Below are 21,338 nucleotides of genomic sequence, written 5' to 3'. Positions count from 1 at the left end.
CTTAGCATTGCAGAAGTGACTAATAGCACAGAAGTACTTCAAACAGTAAAGCAGGATTTACTCTTCACAGAAAAAAAAAAAAAAAAAAAAAGAGTTGTTTCTGTTGAAGATATCAAATACTGTTGAAGTCCTACACTTGAGACTCATCCCTGAAAAGATGTACAGTGTCACCCGAGCAGCCAGAGATACTCACTTTCTAGGGCCATACACTGGACCTTCCCCTTATGCCACCTCACCACACTTCCCTACAGCCTGCTGCAAATGCGAGCACACACAACAAACAAGAGAATCAGGTGACACAACAGAAGGAATGCTTCATCCATGACCCCACTCCTCTTTGAAGCACATATATTTAAAAGCCCTCAGTATATTTTGCCAATAACTTCAATTAAAAATTAAGCACAAGTTGTTAGTTCAAAGAAGTTTATTATCCACACCAAACTTTCTCCACCAAAAAAGTTCTTCTTTTGTATGACTCTTGCCTCCCACCAGTATTTTCTTTTGCTTTTTGAGCTTGTTATGATTCAGTGATCAGATCCAAGAATGTGGAACAGTTTCAACATGGTCTTCAGCTTGAGTTCAGATGTTTGGCTTGAAACATCCATGATATCCTCTGCAAATATATCCAGAAGAGTTAATGAACTTATTATTTCAATTATATTTTGAATTAGCAGAATACACAAACATTGAAAACTTTTAAAAATAATCCTGACAAGAAAAAAAAGCAGAGTCAGCTAAAGTAAGAGCTTTGCTGTATTTGATTACTCAAACGGGTTCCCTCCCCAAGTTTATCAAGATACCTACTTTTATCAGTCTCATCCTGGGTTTTTGTGATTATCATCACTGTGGCTGGTGTTATCACAATTTTTGTTTTTTTTTTTCCCCCCCCACAATGGGATGGCCTACACAGCACCAGGCTTGCTGGTACCAGATGGGATTCACCCTTCTCAAAGAAGAACAAGGGTCTTAGTACAACAGCTAGTGGGGCTCGTTCACAGGGCTTTAAATTAAATTTGAAGGGGGAGGGGGATAATATCAGGCTTTGTCAATCAAGACAAGCTGAGGGCACCTAGGAGAAGCAGAAAGGAATTCCAGACACTAAATCAGATTCATCGGGTGCCCAACTTAACTGCCTCTCTGCAAACACATGTAGCATGGGGAATAAACAAGAGGAGTTAGAGATGAATGCACGCCTGCAGGGCTGCGATCTTATTGGCATCACAGAGACATGGTGGGATGAATCCTATAACTGGAGTGTCAGAATGGAAGGATACAGGCTCTTTAGGAAGGATAGGCAGGGAAGGAAGAGGGAGTGTGGCCCTCTATGTCAAAGACCAGCTGGAGTGCATGGAGCTGCAGCTGGGGACTGAGGAGGAGCCAGCTGAGAGCTTATGGGTCAGGATTAAAGGAAGGGCAGGGACAGGGGACATTGTAGTGGGGGGTCTGTTACAGACCACCTGACCAGCTATACCGAGTGGATGCGGCCCTCTATAGACAGATAGGAACAGCTTCATGTTCACGAGCCCTGGTCCTCGTGGGGGACTTCAACCACCCTGATAACTGTTGGAGGGACAACATAGCAGGGCAGAAGCAATCCAGGAAGTTCCTGAAATGCATTGATGACAACTTCCTTCTCCAAGTGGTAGAGGAACCAATGAGGAGAGGTGCTATGCTAGACCTTGTTCTCACCAACAAGGAGGGACTGGTGGGGAATGTGAAGCTCAAGGGCGGCCTTGGCTGTAGTGACCATGAAATGGTGGAGTTCAAGATCCTCAGGCTAGTGAAGAGGGCACTCAGCAATCTCACTACCCTGGATTTCAGGAGAGCAGACTTTGGCCTCTTCAGGGATCTGCTTGGTAGAGTACCATGGAGTAAAGCCCTATGGGGAAGAGAAGCCCAAGAAAGCTGGATAATATTCAAGGATCACCTCCTCCATGTTCAGGAGCAGTGCATTTCAACAAAGAGGAAGCCAGGCAGGAATATCAGGAAGCCTGCATGGATGAACAAGGAGCTCCTGGACCAAATCAAACAAAAAAGCAGCCTACAGAGAGAGGAAGCAAGGACAGGTAGCCTGGGAGGGATACAAAGAAATTGTCTGAGCAACCAGGGATCAGATTAGGAAAGCTAAAGCCCTGATAGAGTTAAATCTGGCCAAGGGCATCAAGAAAAGCTTCTATAGGTATGTTAGTGATAAAAGGAGGACTAGGGAAAACATGGGCCCTCTCCAGAATGAAACAGGAGACTGGGTTACCCAGGATATGGAGAAGGCTGAGGTTCTCAATGACTTTTTTGCCTCAGTCTTCACTGGCAAGAGCTCCAGCTGCACAGCCCAAGTCACAGAAGGCAAAGGCAGGGACTGGGAGAATGAAGAACCACCCACTGTAGGAGAAGATCAGGTTGAAGACCATCTGAAGAACCTGAAGGTGCACAAGTCCACAGGACCTGATGGGTCCCGAGGGAACTGGAAGATGAAGTCACTAAGCCACTATCCATCATATTTGAGAAATCGTGGCAGTCAGGTGAAGTTCCCAATGACTGGAAAAGGAGAAACATAGCCACCATCTTTAAAAAGGGAAAAAAAGACGACCCAGGGAACTACAGGCCAGTCAGTCTCACCTCTGTGCCCGGCAAGATCATGGAGCAGATCCTCCTGGCGACTATGCTAAGGCATATAGAAAACAAGGAGGTGACTGGTGACAGCCAAAATGGCTTCACTAAGGGCAGAATCTGCCTGCCTAATTTGGTGACCTTCTATGATGGGGTTACAGTGTTGGTGGATAAGGGAAGAGCAACAGATGTTATCCACCTGAGACCTTGATACTGTCTCACACAACATCTTTGTCTCCAAATTGGAGAGACATGGATTTGATGGATGGACCGCTCAGTGGATAAGGAATTGGCTGGATGGTTGCACTCAGAGTTGCAGTCAATGGCTTGATGTCCAAGTGAGACCAGTGACAAGTGGCATTTCTCAGGGGTTGGTGTTGGGACTAGTGGTGTTTAACATCTTTGTTGGTGACATGGACAGTGGGATCGAGTGCACCCTCAGGAATTTTGCTGACGACACCGAGCTGTGTGGTGTTGTGGACACACTGAAGGGAAAGGATGCCATCCAGAGGGACCTTGACAGGCTGGAGAGGTGGGCCTGTGAGAACCTCATGAAGTTCAACAAGGCCAAGTGCAAGGTCCTGCACGTGGGTCAGGGCAATCCCAAGCACAAGTACAGGCTGGGCAGAGAATGGATTGAGAGCAGCCCTGAGGAAAAGGACTTGGGAGTACTGGTGGATGAGAAGCTCAACATGAGCCAGCAATGTGCACTGGCAGCCCGGAAAGCCAACCATATCCTGGGCTGCATCAAAAGCAGCGTGGCCAGCAGGTCAAGGGAGGTGATTCTGCCCCTCTACTCAGCTCTCAGGAGACCCCACCTGGAATACTGTGTTGAGCTCTGGGGCCCCCAACACAAGAAGGACATGGAGCTGCTGGAGCAAGTCCAGAGGAGGGCCACGAAGATGATCCGAGGGCTGGAGCACCTCTCCTATGAAGAGAGGCTGAGAAGTTGGGTCTGTTCAGCCTGGAGAAGAGAAGGCTCCGGGGTGATCTTATTGCAGCCTTCCAGTACTTAAAGGGGGCCTACAGGAAAGCTGGAGAGGGACTTTTTACAAGGGCATGTAGTGATAGGACAAGAGGCAATGGATTTAAACTGAAAGAGGGCAGATTTAGATTAGATGGAAGAAATTTTTTACAGTGATGGTGATGAGGCACTGGAAGAGGTTACCCAGAGTAGTTGTGGATGTCCCATCCCTGGAAGTGTTCAAGGTCAGATTGGATGAGGCTTTGAGCAACCTGAAGTAGTGAAAGGTGTCCCTGCCCATGGCAGGGGAGTTGGAACTAGATGATCTTTAAGGTCCCTTCCAACTCAAACTATTCTATGATTCTATAACAGCTTTAAAGATTGAAATCAGTCTATGATGAGTATCTTGGGTATCATTCATAAGGTGGCTTGGCAAAGTCGAGTTCTTTGAAATGCAAAAAAGACTGTAAAATTGGTTGTTTCACTTATTTAGTTTTCCCCAATTCCTTCATTTTTTTTGCATAACTTACTCAGAAGAAAGTATTCACTGATGCTTTGATTGTCATGAAGCAAAATACATGTGCAGATAAAACAGTAAGACTCTACCTTCATTTATTATTTCTTAAAGTTGGGAAGATACAAACATACAGTCAATTACAATATTTGTTCTTTACAATAAAGTCTGATACCATGCCTAAAAATTAACTATTTAGTCATGACAACAAGAGCTAATTTGGCAGCTGAAGAACAAGCAGCTGCATGAATTCCTAAGTGCGTTAAAGCATCTTTGTAGCTTCTCCAAATAAAATTACTTAACCAAATTTGTAAAATTTAATCATACCTGTTCTCTTTGTTGCAGTCATCAGTGAAATCACTTTCATGTTTTGTAGCCTTGGTCTCCATTTCCTTGGCTTTAGAAGAGTCTACTTTATGATTATACTTGGACAGAATCTACAGGAAACATTAAAAGGGAATAAAAAGTATTATCCAAGAACTCAAAACTGGATTGGAGTTTATACATTTTTAATAAATAGCAGAGAACTCTTTTGTTTTTTGAAGAACAAAATTCGACTGAACCAAGCCCTTTTCATTTTACTGTTTTGCTACTAAAACTATTTGGAAAAGAAGTATATAAGCTAACCTGTAGAACATCATCTGGTATCCTTGTTATTTCTGGAGGTGGAGGAGTATTGAGTAACTGCTCATAGTGTTTTATTTTGGGAGGAGAAGGGTCTTCAAAGTGTTTAAGATACTCATCAGAGTTCAGCGCAAAAGGAATGCTATCTTCTATGTACTTTTTATCTGTTGCATCATTCTTTTTCACCGACTCAATCTTCTCCCCCTGCTTTACCAGCTGCAAAAGAGGTATTAAATGCCTTCAGTTAATTTACTTAATCTTAGATAAAGTATTTATTAAGTGTTCTTACAAAATTACTATTAGAAAGATCTTCTACAGTGACATAAGTAGTACTGGAAAGGAACTCCAAAGTGACATTTGAAAAACTGCTTATCATAAGAAGTGTGTGAAAATTTATATAACAGGTATTTACTACCTTAGCATCTGTTTTTAGCCATCTTGTTTCAAAATCTGGAAACTGTGGTGTTTCTGTACGACTGGGAAGAGGCAGTTCATTTGTTTCTGGTGACTTGGATAACACGGTGCTATTTGTTCTGGAAGAGATTTTCACATCAGGAGTACAGAACACAAATATCATAGGAGAAGCCATCCAGTCAGCTGCTGAAATTAAAGGTAAGAGGAATAAAAATATATACATAGGCATACATATGTAAATATTATCAGTTCCAGTGCCCCAGTTTAGTTTTCTATGTCTATTAGCTTTTCACAGATTTACATATTCTAGAACACCGGTATCATTTTAGCTGACATTTTTAGTATGAAGAACTATCCAAAGTACAGAATTCCATAAAAGCAGCAAATGCAAAAAAAAGTAATAAATCTAGTCCCATTACTGAATATAACTGAAAAAGCCCAACTTAAATCAGCATTGTTTAGCATCTCATATATTCAATTGTCACTATGTTTGTCCCAAGATCTTCACACATTTTTAAGAGAACATATTACATCTCTCAAAGTTTTAGCAGTGCTCTTGAAAGATCCAAGTTACTGTCTCGTTAGGAAATAAATTGCTTTGAAAGAGGCTATCTTTAAACAGATCTAACGGGTATTGTCAGGAGAAAAGCCTGAGTTGGCAAAACAGTATTTTTATTTCAAATAAGGATAAGTTGCAGTTAAAAAATAATGGATCCCTCTGCATAATTCTAGACTGATATGAGCAGAAGAATGAGTGAAGATATATAATGAACTGAGAAACTTTCCCATAGAAGCCACCAACATTTCATTTTCTAGATTAGTTCTCATAGCATGATTAGACCTGGATTAATTGTATTTAACAAGAAACAGTTTAAAAGTTTACCATGTGTTTACAATGCATTTACACATGCATTATGTAAAAAGTGCATGAATATATTTCACATATTTTTATCTTACCATTCTCAGCTGCCACTTTTGGTTTTGGCCGAGGAGTAACCATGATTTCCCTGGATGCCATTTCTCGTACATTCACTTCATGATCATCTTTTTTAACCAGCCTGAAAACCAAACCTCTCCATTAGCTCTCAAGTAACACGAAGAAAACACAGTTAAAGGAGTACTGTCAACCTGATCACTTTTCTAGTATTTGCTCATCAACATGCAAGTCAAAAATTTATTTCCTTGAAGATAATTTTTTATAGATTTTTCATCTACGATTCTGCTGTAGCAGTTTGTAGAATGCTCAGTCCATCCACAAATTATCAAATATAGAGATGTCAATCCAAGGCATTAAAAAAAACAAAGCAAAACAAGTGTCCAGGATAGGATCAATTTTTTTTTTGTCCCACCTGATCAATTCTGTGTTAGGGGTAGGTACAGTCTTTTTTATTTTGAATTGCCTGTTGCCTACAAAATTCGAAACAACAAGAGGAAATTGTTTTAGCTTTTAACCTAATGTTATTGTGAACACTAAAAGATTTTTAATTCAATTTTCAAGTTTGAGTAAGATTACTTGTGTTAATCACTAGCTGACTTCAGAGTCAAAAGACATTTAATATCAACTCCACTACACTAGAAACTAAAATTTAAAAAATTCTTTTTTCATATCTAAGATTTCTAGTGGAAGAAGGGTGTAGGCAGTTAAGAGACAATACCAGACAAAGTGCAAGCTTACCTAAACTTTACACAAAATGTGTCTATAAGATGATGATTTTACATGTTCAAAAAAGCTATCTTGACTATGAGAACCAGATACGGAGCTTCTCTACAAAAAGCCTAAGCTTAAAAAAAACACCCCCAAACAATCCATTTGAGGCAGTATATTTTACTCAAATGAACAGATCTCAAATTTTGAGTTAAAAAAAAGGAAAGTAATTTTTCAAGTCAGTTTTGCTTTGGAAGTATTATAGATACCCGAAATCATACGATTTTTAGTTTTTACAAGGGAGAAAAACACATATAACAATAACCACTTTTGTTCAGGCACTTTTTTTTCCCCCCTCTTCTTCTTTTCTTTCCTAATTACTTTTGGTTTCAGTTTTGTAGTAGGTGCACCAAAGTATATGGCTTTTTTCAGCTGCTTCGAAACTGAAAATGTGAAAAAGTTAAAGGAGTTGAGATCTACTTAATATTTTTAAGAACTTTGAGATAAATTTTTCAAGTGGTTTTCACACAATGCACAGCTTCTAGACAGATTTCAAGTAGGCACAAGACCTGGCTAGCACAAGCAAGGGATATGAAAGAGCAGGGCTGTCTCCAAGAAAGTCAGAATTATTACCTGTCTTTGTATGTGGAAACTATGGGTATAATGGCTACCTCATTTGTACTAGTTTTTTTGCTTATCTGATCCTCGGGAGATTCTGCCTATTATGCAGTGAAAAAATAACTTTCTCTTATAATTTTTTTTTATTTATTTTGCTAGCTTAGCGCTCTGCCCATTTAACATGCTGAGCCTTCTCACTAGAAGAGTCGAGATGAGTGCTTTTTGGGGGTAACAAGCTGTTTAATTGTTTCAACCTTTCTGATCAAACCACAAGCTACCTCTAACTTAGTGACGCAAAATAAACAAAACAAATAAGCTAAAAGATGGTAAAGCAACATTTTAACTCTAATGACTTAATGTCATGACCTCTCACACATGCCACCAATTCTGAATCCATATGCAGCTTTAATTTGAGTCATAATTAATGTATGTCCATCTCTTTGGGTCATTAGTAATGATGATGCATTAAAGAACAATCATGATATATTAAATCTCTACAGAATTTTAATGTTATCATTAGGGGTATGGAAGACTGCTAGTGTGTTTTTTTGTGTATTATATATAACACCTCTAGTGGACTGTCTAATCATTTCACTAGAAGCCACAAAAATAGAATTTACATTTGTGTATGTACCCATTTATAAGTTATAGCCATCATTAAAGCTGAAAATCACATTTAAAACAGTTCTCATTACGAAACCACAAACAGTTATAGAAAACAAAAGATCTTAAATTGTGTGATAAGATAAAGCTATCATTTAAGAGAGAATGATTTTTAAATTAATATCTCTCAGGAGTCAGTAACAGTTTTCCTGTTATTACAATTCCAATACTATAAAGCTTTGTAGACATTATAGTATTTACGTAACTATTCAAAAGGAGAGATCTCAAAACTATTTTAAAAGAAAAATGTATCTTTTCACTTTTACTTTTTTTCACCCCAGTAATCTTAAAATAAAAAAAGACACTCAAAATTTAACCATTGCAGTAAACTGGATCTTTTGGGGACAAAATCACTGAAGTTGGCGTCGCTGTGAAAAACTTCACACCTGTGTCTATATTGCAAATATCAGAGATTAAAAAAAAAGAAGTTCAATGATTAATTCCAGAACTTATTTTGAATACGGTTCGGGTTTTGAACAATTTCTCAATACCTAATATTTAGCTGTAGAACAGTGAGCTTCTTTTAAATACTGTTAGCTTTTAAAATTGAACATGTTGCTAATACTAACTATGAAAACATGAACTAACTACCTTTACATTACTTTAGAAGTACAGAAAAACACTTCTGCTACTGAAGTGTTCTATTCCTCACTGCTGTAAATTCTTTTAATTAGAACAGTGAAAACCTGGAGATGTCTTTTTGACAGAAGACTGGAGCAAAAAGAGGTGGAAATGGATAACGTAAGAGATAATACACCGTGTTTATACAATGAGGCATTTTACTGAATGCATTAGGATTTTTTTCTGGGTCCGTGTTCCTAAAGCTTTTGAAACCTTTAAATTTGTTACGTAATATCTACTGCAGACAGCACACCTCAAATCCAAATCCAAAGTTAAGGAAAGCAAAAGATCAGAGATACACTGTGCGTTTTCCCCTTTGTAACTAGACTGCGTACTGAAAATTCGTGTCATGGTGCAGTCAAGGGAACGGGCCCATCGGAGATGTGTTTTATGGCACCATTTGGCACTGCAAAGGGTACGTGGAAAGAAACGTAGATAGTTGAATACAGACATGGGACTAACCAGCTGGTAGATAACAACATATCACCCACTCGAAGAGAAAGAGAAGGGCAATAGCAGCAAGGAATTAGTACGGCAAGAAGAAACTACAGAAAATTCAGTAGAGAAACACTCTGAACTTAGTAATTTACTCACTTCTTGCTTGCCTGAGCAGTTTTACGCATGAGCGACATCGTATAATCTTCATTCATACACATGGTATGTTCACTGATGCCGAAGTGTTCAAGTTTTGGTGTTACACACTCATAATCGTCCATCTTCAGCATGCATTTTGGTGTTTTGGGCAAAACACAGGGGGTCTGTGTTTTCAGTGGAGTCCTGTTCTTTGCATTTTCTTGATATGTATTTGTTGCCTGTCGACCTTTCGTTGCACTCCATGGCCTGGCGAAAGCATATTGGGAAAGACCAAAATCAGAAAGCTGGGGGTTACGCAGTGGGTCTTCGGGCACCAGTGTCTTCTCAGTACAAGCAGGAAGATGGGGTACATCTGCTTTTTCTTCATCAGCTTTATTCTGGATGGACACTTTCGAATCACTGTTAACTTCTTCATCCTTTTCTGCTTGAGAAAAGTAATTAAAAAAAAAGTCAGAAGTCTGTCTTAAGAATTTATAAAATAAATGGGGACCTCCCTTCCTCAAATTCAAATTTTTAAGTTTATTATTGTAAAAAATAGATTCTTGCTTTCATTTTAAAGCACTGACCTGAAGCTACAACAGATATCAAAAGCTCGTATCAGGCTAAGCTATATTTATAATATAGCTTGCACATTTACTGAATTTCACTGTATTAGTAGATATTATTTATAGGAAAAACGTAATTGAAAGATTTTTACAAAAGCGTATTTTCAATAGAATTCATCTCCCATCATGGAGCAGGCAGAAAGCGCTCATCTTAAATATATTTATTTTCATTTCAGTGCAGGAGTGGAAATTCATTAAAAATGCACAACGTAAACAACAATGAAACCAAAATTTGTATAGGACTGAAAATGGTTTTGGGGAAAGAGCAAAGGCTGCACATAGTGCTAGAATGCTCATTTTTCAGAAAAAACAGTATTGAAGAAAGGTTATGAAGCAGCAACTGAAAACTCATGAAAGAGGGTAGCTTTTTAAATAACAAGAGGCCACTGCAGAAATAAACAAACATGTAATTTGTACATTTCTGTAGTTAAACTGAAACACCCCAAAATATTTGTGAATTTCTGCATGATGTAAGCAGCAGAGTGGGGAAAAATAAAGCTATTTAAAATAATATGGCAGAGGCATTACCTTTTTATGAGCATTAGCATTATGTATTCAGATACACTTATGTTAAAAATATACCTTAAAAATAAATTAACCTTGTAGTTCTGTTTGGAGTCTTCTTTGAAGGCAGAGAGAAGACAGGAAGGAAGGTACTATAAAATCAGAGCTTTCTGCCATATATTTGTAAAACACTTGTTGTAGCTTCACTTGGAAGTGAACGTGGTCCATGATGGCAATTTTGCTTTGTGTGAGGACTGGATGATGCTCAGGGGAAGGTTAAGGTGTGCCCTGACAAGGGCTTCCTGAAGATCAGTTGGGCCCTTGATACTGAAAGGGGTACGTGTAGTACTGACAGCTGTAGTATTTTAAACTCATTTGGCATACCTGGATTTTTCACGCAGGTGTGTGTGCACTTTCTGACTGGATTAAGGATCTCATTTGGCATACCTGGATTTTTCACACAGGTGTATGCACTTTCTGACTGGATTAAGGATCTCTGCCTCCTTCCAATGATCAAGCTACTACTGCCTCATAGATTGCCACATGTCACCTAATCCCCACACACGCTTCTCTTGTCCCGTTCGTGCTATGGAGCATATTATTTTCAGATTTTCTTTATGGCAATTTAAGTTAATATAGTAATCACATATGAATAGAAACTAATTGAGATGCATCTACAATAGATTCCCATGCATGAGAAGCTGAAGCAGCATAAGTCTTTGGGTTATGAAAACATGTTTGCTAACATGTTTTCTGAATATAACTATTACTGGAAGACCCCCCCCCCCCCCCCCCTTCCCCCCCCGAAAAAAACTACCCCAAAAAACTACGCTAACTTAAAAATATGCCAGGAGATCTAACTCCAAGTTTTTGTATTTTGTTTTATTCTTATGGCACCAACCACAACAGAATCTTTTACCCTCTAGATATCATTATAAGGCAAATAACATACTAAAGAGAAATATTTTAGAAAATAACATTTGTCTTCACATACAGCATTGCCAAGAAATATTACCTGTAGGGTCCTTGACATGTGGTTTGTAGCCATATTTCTGGAACAGCTCTCTTATTTTTCCAAGATCTGCTGCATTTCTTTGCATCAATATTTCACTTGCCTTCATAAAGTCATGAATTGCTTGTTTTTCAGAGCAGCTCTTACCAAGACTGGCATTAACATCTTCCTTTGGGGGTGGGAGGGAGGGGACAGAAACATAGAAATATTAGTTTTGAAATCACCACGTAGCAGTTGTTTACACATGAAGTGTTTCAGAATAAGTATTGAACTTCAATTCAGATATGGATAAGCAGTAAATTTAACTCTTATCCATACCCGAAAACTAGGTTACAAAATATCAGGAATATATAGGGCATAAGTGTACAAAAACTTACAAAAGTTAAACAAAGATGACAGTACACAGTATGATAACTACTTACTAGTAACTTCTCAAACAACAATATGTTTTTACTCCTTAAAAATATATGGGATAACAGCAATTAGTCTGGACTCTTACTCCTTATGTACAAAGAATTAGTGCAGAGAAGATGGGAAACCTCAAGTTTATATCCTAGCTTACCTCTCAATTATTTCTACACTTGCTCATTTCTCTAAGCCCATTTTCCTACTTCTATTAAAGAAATAAAGAACATTCTTCACCAGTTTAACTGAATGGCTGAAAGTACTGAAACTTCTGTGAAGATTTTTCTTTATTTTAAGTGCTAGTCATAGAACACAAACAAGCCAGGGAGCTGCTGCTCCTGAATCTTTCTCCTCTATACCTGTGCTTTGGCACAGCTACAACTTCCCTGTTACCTTTGTCCCCTGCTGATCTGAGCGACAACAGTGATTGCGGACTAATTAAGTCACCCAAAAGTTTTTTGGGCACTATCCTGACATCCACAGCCATTATGAGGCTTTAGAGGTAAATGAATAAAAATAAGAGTTAGAACTGCTGACTAACAAAGTTGTATTGTGGCTTAATGATCAAAATAGAACCATATTATGGAACATCCCCCCGCAGTTTTTGAAGAAGGAAGCGATTTAAGACATTACCTTCAGAGACCTGATTTCACAATGGAGGTCACGCAAGACTCTTATTGGAGGTTCATCTTCATAGTCTTTGATATGCATGTTCACATAAAAGGGTGTGGAAAGAAAAAAGGGATATTGGTATTTTAGCATGCAAGTACATTCTACATCAGAACTTTGTCTCCTGTATTAGAGATGCTGGAGTCAAACGTTAGAGAAAAGAGAGTCAAGATACAGAAAACCAAAGAGAAACTCGTTCATATCGGGTGTCTTGCACAGCATCAGACTGCAGTTTGCCCAGTATGTTTAACTACACAGAGAAACTGCACAGGCTTCTGTTTTACTATTGGAGCTAATACTGTAGAAATTAATGCATTGCAGATTTTGGGGCAATAGGTAGGTCCTTGGGCTGTCAAGGTTTATTTATGCTAAGTTTTTATCCTTAAAGAGCTTGAACTTGAAATAATAATAAAAAATTAAAAATGTGATATAGACACCATTTAAAAAACACACAGCAAACCCCTGAATTCTTCCACCTCATTTGCACACAGGCAGATATTAGTATTGTTCACGCATGCAGCAGTCATTACTTCTTTCGTAAGAAATGAAGGTTAATGCAAATAGCGTAGAAGAGGACATCTGCTACGTGACAAGACAGCACAGTGATTACTTAAATTAGAAGCTTGAGCTCTCTGTGTAGAGAGAGAGAGAGAGAACAAGCCCTGCAAACGCACTTTTCTGTCTCAATCCATGAAAAGAGTAAAAGCAAGAACGCGATTCCTGCTTCATTCCATCTTTCCCCCACCATAAAAGCTCACCCACAAAGGAGTTCAGGGACACAACGATACGAGGGATAACATGCTGCCAAGCTACTCCCGGGCCCTTCCCCGGAGCCACCCGCCCACCGAAGGCCCATCCTCGCACGCCCAGAAGGACACAGGGACGGGCGGGAACCCGAACCAAGGACCCCCGCGGAACAGCCGCTGCCCTCGCTCATCCCGTCCCGGCAGGGCCATCAGCCCCGGCGCCCAGCTGTGACGGCCACCACCACGAGTCACCGGGAGAGACTCTCCGGGCCACCTTTTGAGCTCGGGGTCCTGCTGCCAGGGGTGGGACGGCCGCGCCAGCAGGAGCCCCGGAGCTGGAGAGGCCCCAGCGGACTCGGCCGCCGCGGGAAGGAGAGGCGAGGCCGCGCTTACCCGGGTCCTCTTTGCGCAGGGCCCGCTCGAGCTGCCTCGCCTCCTTCTCCAGCGTGAGGGCGAGGGCCCGCAGCTTGCCGAAGAAGTCCCTCGACACGTCCATGGCCCGCGGGGAAGGAGAGCGCCAGCGAGGGCACCCAGCGAGGGCACCCAGCGAGGGCACCCAGCGAGGGCACCCAGCGAGGGCACCCAGCGAGGGCACCCAGCGAGGGCACCCAGCGAGGGCACCCAGCGAGGGCCGCCCGAGCGCTCTTCCTCCCGACCGGCCCCGGGCCGCGCGGACGGCCGCTAACGACTGCCCCGGGGCTGCGGCTGAGCGCCAGGAGCGGCCCTGAAGCGCGCAGCACCGTTGCCGCCGCCGGTGCCTTCGAACCGCGGGCGGCGCGCGCTATTGGCGCCGCCAGGCCCCGCCCGCCCAAAGAGCTCTCGCGAGACGGGTCGCGCGCCGCTGCCGGCCGCCATCTTGCTGCCCGCCGCGGGGGCCGGAGCGCTTACCGGAGCCGGTGAGTGAGGGCGGAGGGGAGGGGAGGGGAGGGGCTCGTTCGTTACGAGGCTCGGAGCGCTGCCGTAGCCTCTCGGAGTGCCGCTTCGCCCCGGGCGAGGGGTGTCTGCGGGCGGGTTGGCCCCGTCTCGCTCGGGCCGTCGCGGCCCTGACCGGGCGATGGCCCTGACGGGCAGCGGGCAGGGTCCCTTCTCCCCGGGCAGCAGCGCTCAGCCGCGTGGACCGAACCAGCCCGGAGCTGCCGGCCGCTCAGCCGCCCGGGTGGCTCCTGCGGCACTGGGGAGCCCCGGCGGGCTGCTGTGCCGCGCCGCCTCGGTCCGTGCGAGGCTGCGGCGAGCGCCGGCCTGAGAGGCGGCCGCCGCGGGACGAGCGGCTCCGCCCTGCGCTCCTGCCGGGGGAACCGGCGGCGGAGGGAGCAGTGCCCCGCGGAGCTCTGCAGCGTCACTTCCAAAGTGGATCCGAGCGGAACAGCAGCGTGCAGGTGCACCACGGGAACGGAGCGCGGCGGGGTGGCCTTTGTCAGCAGCCGTGCTGTTTGTGCCGGGTTCAGGTGCTTGGCGGACTTAGTGCTTGATGAAGGTGCGGCGTAATGAGACACCTCCGTGTTCAGGACTAATCAGCAGGTTAATGGAGAGCACGTCCCTCAAATCTAAACGTCGCTGGGCCTTTCTTGCCTTTGTCACACGTGGGTATTACGTTGGAGACTGGATTCGTGCTTTCGACTTGACACATCAGTTGGTCTAATGTAGGATGTTGTTTTTCTCTACAAGCCTGATTTCCCCTAGTTCAAAACCAAGACTAGGTAATTGTGTTCTAGTAAGTTTATGGAGAGACTGTTGTTCAAAACTTAATACTGAGGAAAGGCCAGATCTGCATCTAGCGGATGGACCTGGGAATATTCCCTGTTTCGACAATGCAGTTAGCTATTCGAAGCAGAGATGAAAAGAGTGAATCCTTTGTTTAATAGTGTCTGGGACCTGATTTTTCATAAATAATTTACGGAGGGCAAGCTTTAATCTCAATGTAAAGATAACTCAGTAAACTCTTTTGCTAAACAGAGATTCCTGTCTCCCTTCTCTGGTCTTAAGTTTCCAGTCTCATTGTACTGACTATGGTACATAACGGTTGGTTGTGAGTATCAGGTTTGGAACGTCAAACTTCAAAATAGCCAGCTAAAAGGCAGTAGAGTAAGTGTGTGCAGATTTTCCATTTGTCTTGTCAAATTTTTAATTTTTGTCCCTAATGTAATGAGCGTTTTGTATTCTTGTCTATGTTTTAAGGCATAATGTTTTTAACAACAGTATTACTCCGAAAGAGAATTCCTGGAAAACAATGGATTGGAAAATACAGGCGACCAAGAGTGGTTACCCTTTCAATGAAGCAAGCGATGATCCGAAGGCTGGAAATTGAAGCAGAGAATGAATATTGGCTGAGTCGACCTTACCTGACACGGGAGCAGGAGTACAAACATAACACAGAAGAGAGATGTGCAAGATGGGAAGCTTTCAAAAGCCGGATGAAAGCCAAGTTCCCTGAGCATAGATATATCAGCGATCATTTAAACCACTTAAATGTCACGAAAAGGTGGACGTCTTGAACGATACGGCGTATTTCTATTGGGCATGTATTCTGCACTGCCATGGGATCTGCTGTCGTACCTATTACGCGAGTTTTGTAATTCAGTATAGCAAGGGTGGGTGACAAATGAGACTTTGCAATGGTATACAAAGTCTTACATTAAAAGTAGTCCTACAGAACAGTGTATGTTTTCTTATTATTGTCTCTTTACAGAAAGACACTTCTTTCTGGGGCTCTCTACCATCTGCCTTCTGTTCTTGAGAGGTTTTTCGTAAAACAGTGAGTCAGCAAGTGCAACGATGGTGATTTGAACTAGATGTATAGTGTCACTGATTTCCTTTTGAAAGCTACAACAACACGTGTGCTCTGTTGGAAGGGATTATCTGCTGGTACTGACCAGGTGGCTCTTAGTGGTCGCTCTCCCTTCTGAAGGGGTACTTCTGTATGCATCAATACTTGAGACACAACTGATGTGACTTACACAGTGCTTGCTTCATCAAGCATGCAAGGACCAAAATGAACTAGGATTACAAAGTTAGGTGTGTGAGGCAGGAACTCATGAAGGATTGTAAAATGTTCATTTTTTAAACTTTCTGGAAAGAACTGTTGAATTTGGGTGACAGGGTGACTGTCATGAGGATGGAGCCAGGCTCTTCTCAGTGGCATCCAATGATAGGACAAGGGGAAGTGGATATAAGCTGGAACACAGGAGGTTCCGCTTAAACATGAGGAAGAACTTCTTCCCAGTAAGGGTAACAGAACACTGGAACGGGCTGCCCACAGAGGTCGTGGAGTCTCCTTCTTTGGAGATGTTCAAAACCCGCCTGGACGCGTTCTTGTGTGATCTGATCAAGGTGGTCCTGCTCAGGCAGGGGGATTGGGCTAGATGATCCTTTGAGGTCCCTTCCAATCCCTAACATTCTTGTGATTCTGTGTAATTTAAATGCCAGCATCATTGTCTTGTCAGTGTCAACTTGGGTGTTACTGCCCTCTCTTACAGATTATTTCTGATGTAAAAGGAACACGGCTGAGTGGCAGCCTGATTTCTGTCATGTTTAGTGTCCTGAAGGAATACAGTCAGCCACAAGTTAGGTTTTTTATTTCCTCTCCCAAGACCAAGTGACCTGGAAGATGTGTCAGAAGTGAGTGTAATCTCAGGTTTGTTGCAACCGGAGTGTAAAAACTGGCACAGCTACAAAACATTTCCCAGGTAGGCAGTATTTCCTCACTGATCCAATACACACATGCTACAGCTAAGCAATTTTCAGATTCTTTCACAGACTTTTATTAAGTTGATGTTGTATTCACTGATGAATTCAAGTGTCGAGTCCATTTGTATTTTATCATTTTTGGAAAAGAGGCCTAAAATGGTACAACTTTTTTATTTAAACATGAATTATACTTCAGAGTAGTATGAACAGGTCTGAACACTGATGTACAAAATCTTGAATGCACTTTCAGTGGTTATAAATGGCTTAAGATAACATTTACGGAAAAGTATACATATGAGGAAACTGCACGATACAATTAAAACATGAAGGAACTTCCAGGCAAAGCAATGTGATTTTGTATTTAATTCATTTATAAAAGCCCATTTTAAAAAGTTACTTCAAGTATTAAACTATAAATGGCAACACGTTTTCTCTGTGCATAGGACTAGTCCTATCTGTAACATACAAAAAAATTACAATAAATGTGTCGTTATTACATACATCTTTTAACACTTCACCTCAAACTTAAATACAAGTTTCGGCAGCACAATTAAAAATAACTGTGGAAGTGGAACAGCTGGGACATTGTGATTAGTGCAAATGTTGATGACCCTTGCTGGCAAATACAAAAATAACTGCAGAGATGTTTAATTCATTGAAGTTAAAAAGGGGACAGGGAGAGTGGGCAGATTTTTAACAGCGGGAATGCTGCCTCTTTTCTGTGGTGTTTTTATGATTGTAAACTCGTTCAGAAAGATGTTTCTCACAGTAAAGCTGATAGCAACAGAGTAGAGGACACGAGAAACCAGAGAGGAACAAGCTAAGCATGTAAGTTGTCAGCTAAGCAATGTAAACGGAAGGGAATCTGCCTGTCACTGTTAATGCTTTGGTGCCAATAAAGGTCATCCCAATATCTTCATCCCCAACATCTGCTTGACTGCTGAATATGTGCTGTTTCTTGGGGCAGGGGATGGGAAGAAAGATGGGGAAACCCCTCCCCAAAATGAAGCAATCAATCCTGTAAACATTATCAGACTTCACTACCTAATGGAAACAAGATTCAAGTAATTGCTGCAGAAAACAAACAGCCAAACACCAGCTTTAATCAGCATTAAAACTAACTACAACTTGTAGCATCATCACATTTCATGACAATTATGTAGTTAAGAAAAATGCATATAAAAAGCTGTCTATATATACAAAATGAATTGATAGAAATGAGTGTAGTAAACCTGTTCAGTATTGTAACACATCACTTTATACGCAGCTGCTCTCTTTGGTGCCATTTAGGGACAGAAGAGCCTCTGATGTTGCACACTAGCTATTCTTTAGGTACCCTGAAAGATGTGTTCTCAGTCTGCTCTTAAAGTAGCTGCTGTTTGGAGCCTCTGCAAATGTGTACTGGAATCCCCCAGTTGGGTGCGATTTTAGATAGTGTCCTTAGCGAACATACACTGCAAAGCTCAAAGTTTGTTTTTAAAAAATATTTAATAAATGCGGTCAGTCAGTGCTCCAAATGTAGGCAGATGTGGTTAATGTATGTCAGAGTCAATGCGTCTCCTGGTGAATCTGCCAGACACTAATGCTGCTGCAAACGCCGCTTTTTTCCTCCTCTGGGGGCCCTGGTGAGCTGCAACCAGACTGTACCTCAGACACATCAAGAAGTTCTTCGAGTGGATATCGAATAGCATGGAACTTAACCAAACCTTCCGAACCCCAAAAGATTATTTATGACACAGAAAAGCCACACAAGATCAAACAGGGCAAGAAACAGTACCTGAAACTGTAGGCATTGAGCACTCTGGAGAACAGGACCAGCTTCTAAGAAGAGCATACTGAAAGTAGCTCGGTACCTGTGAATTCCACACTCAAGGGGCAACTTTAACAAAAATGGTACTGTAATTTCTACTCAAATCACTAAAAATAAAAGTGCCTGAACTCCCTCTAAAATAACCCTCTGAATACAGAAAGTGGAAGTTTTCAGTCAAAGGCTTATGATACATCTAACTTGTTACACTGGAATCTTGGGATAATACTGTAGGAAACAACTTACAAGAGAAACCTGCCCCTCTTCCCACAACACACCTTTGGTAGGAGCAGCAATTATGTGTATGTTGTACAGCCTGTGAGTAAATCATCTTAAGGAAAAAAAACCCCAGTATTAGCTGTGTAGTTTTAAGTACTCTTCTATTTATGGATCTCCTTGCCATGTCTTCATAGGAACAGATTTTATCTTAAGACATTTCAGAAGCCTGGAGGAGAAATCACACTGAAATCTTGCCCTAAATCAGGCTTCCGTCCTCACACGGGGAGTTTAATGTCATTTTGTGTGCATGACTCCTGAGTGGATGTGGATTTTTTCAAACGGAAAAGGCAGTAAGAAGCACTAAAGCATAGTTTGTAATTGCAGCCAGTGTCAACTATCCTACGGTAACGATAAGACTATTTATGGCTTGCAATAGGAATTACTTTGATGGCTCTAAAAGCTTAAGGGCTGTTATTTTTAGTGACCATCTAGGTATTTTCAGGACTTGCTGACACAGAGTAGGTCAAAGCACAAAACCGGCACATACAACATAACCCAGCATCCTAAACAGTTGTTTTCTCAGGATCAATCGCCCTTCTGGCCTCCTGAACAGGTAGGGCTGCTCTTCCTGCTGCATTCACTGGAAATTTTCAGCTCTTCAGTCCATGGGCCGGAAGGACCTATTTCCTGGAGTACCGCCCTACAGCCCCCCTGCCTCTGCTGGCAGTGATACCCAAGTCTGCTTGCAGCTCAACAGCGAAACAGCTGTTGGTCCTCACCTCCTTCTTAATTCTTGTCTCGCTCCCTTGTCCTGCCTAGCCTACTCTTTGATACCGCACAGAGTGCCCTTGCTTATGGCGAGGGAGCTGTCAGGACAGAACTCGGAAAGACAGAAGACATTGTCCTGCCACCTTAGATGTGATACCTTCTCCACAGCCAGGGCCTGCCAGGAAAACCTGGCATCCCCATCCCACTCACTGGTGTGCCCTTGGAGTACATCAATACAATTCCCGTAGAGAACTTAATTCCTTTCTATCAGTCTGGAGTTTCTCTTAGTAACCAGTTCTCTGAGAGGAAAAAAAAACCAGGAGGGGTTGGGGGTGGTGAATTTGGAAGAATCATATTTGAATCATTTTACTACATTTCATATTTCTCAAAAGTGACTTTTCAGCAATGCCTGCTTTTACACCAACAGTAACTCTGGCCTCAAGAGTATCCTGAGCACACTGCTCTCCTCCTTTTCTCATCTGAAACATGAGAAAAATCCGGGACAAAACATACCCGTGATCTGCATGAAGATATCAGAAACATCAGCGCTTCATGAAAAGCCACAAAAACAGCCACCAGATAAACAAACAACTGGTTGCAGAAGACCAGCACTTGTTGGAGAACACATGGATTTAGCCCTGTCTGTTTACTTGCATTTTTTTCTGTAGATTAACTATCCTGACTTAAGAATGCAAACAAGTTATACTGATGTTAGTTGACAGTATATAGACATTCATATGGGGGTATAGCGAGCACTTTGGGGGTGGGGGGAGCAGAGCCTATATTGCTGAATCAGTGGTATTTACCATATTAGAGACACAGATTTTGCTTACAGTTGTGCTAGATGATGTCTATGCATGTATGAGCTATCTCAGCTGTAATACATCGATGCACTAAAAGCCAGATGATATCCCGGGCCCTCCATTACAGTTCCACCAGCGTTTGGGGCTGTGAATTTTGGTATTCAGAATAGGCCGTTTGAACTTGCAGTCTTCTGTCTCTGTTGTCTTCCCCAAGAAATTTTGCTGACGCAGTACTGCTGAGAGCTTATATTCAGATGACCGCTTCTCACTTGACATTTGAGAAGAAAAAGCTAAGCCTTTCAGATTAATGTGTAGCAAACGTTTTTGTAAGTTTTGAAATTAGCAAATGCAAAATTTCTTGTATGAAGTTTGAAGAAATATTCTGCAACTTTTATAAAACATGCAAGTTTGGACCATTACTTCTGTCTCAAGAACATCCAACAGTGGCCAAATCACATTCATAGGTTCTCAAAGAGTTCTTGTTCTAGAAGGTTACTATTAAAGCAAAATTTATTCTTTCCAAAGACAAAAAAATATTTGTTTTAAACCTTACAGTATATTTGATTCCTTAGTATTTCCATCATAAACATATTTGATTTCTGTAGCAATCAGTCTGCAAGAGAAACCAAACAGGTTCTTTTTGTCCAGATCAACTCGGCTACTGCCAGTCTGTATCAAAAGGGCTCATGTCTGTTCGCAGTCAGCATCAGCTGAGCATCAGAGAAGTTACAGACAGGAAAATAGTATGTGTCACTGTTTCCAGGTGTGAAATTTCAGTACCTTCCAAAGATGAGTTAGCAGAGCGAGGGGAAAAAAAACCCCACATTGTTTGCTGTGGGTCTTGAGCTTTGG

At 41.9% G+C, this 21,338-nt stretch overlaps 2 protein-coding genes across 3 annotated transcripts; one reads left to right on the top strand and one right to left on the bottom strand.

Moving 5' to 3' along the window:
* Window positions 1-441: 441 nt before the first annotated feature.
* On the bottom strand, window positions 442-13,701 carry SKA3 (spindle and kinetochore associated complex subunit 3). Its single transcript, XM_086613370.1, has 9 exons — window positions 13,599-13,701; window positions 12,424-12,488; window positions 11,389-11,554; window positions 9,265-9,685; window positions 6,081-6,181; window positions 5,122-5,309; window positions 4,713-4,925; window positions 4,413-4,522; window positions 442-613 (listed from the first exon to the last, which is right to left on the bottom strand). Exons 1-9 carry the CDS (start codon window positions 13,699-13,701, stop codon window positions 580-582), a joined length of 1,401 nt encoding a protein of 466 aa, XP_086469496.1. The 3' UTR covers window positions 442-579.
* Window positions 13,702-14,050: 349 nt separating this feature from the next.
* On the top strand, window positions 14,051-15,862 carry MRPL57 (mitochondrial ribosomal protein L57). Of its 2 annotated transcripts, none has more exons than XM_086621522.1 (2): window positions 14,051-14,101; window positions 15,381-15,862. In XM_086621522.1, the coding sequence occupies exon 2, from the start codon at window positions 15,386-15,388 to the stop codon at window positions 15,695-15,697; it is 312 nt and encodes a 103-aa protein (XP_086477648.1). In that variant the 5' UTR covers window positions 14,051-14,101; window positions 15,381-15,385; the 3' UTR covers window positions 15,698-15,862. The 2 variants fall into 2 exon arrangements, with proteins under 2 accessions (XP_086477648.1, XP_086477639.1); XM_086621513.1 differs by lacking the exon at window positions 14,051-14,101 and adding an exon at window positions 14,528-14,785.
* Window positions 15,863-21,338: the final 5,476 nt, after the last annotated feature.

This window comes from Tauraco erythrolophus, chromosome 1 (assembly GCF_009769465.1).
Source record: "Tauraco erythrolophus isolate bTauEry1 chromosome 1, bTauEry1.pri, whole genome shotgun sequence".
In the NCBI taxonomy this organism is placed as follows: Eukaryota; Metazoa; Chordata; class Aves; order Musophagiformes; family Musophagidae; genus Tauraco; species Tauraco erythrolophus.
Note: the sequence above shows the minus strand (reverse complement) of the source record. Positions and strands in the feature narration are given on the sequence as shown.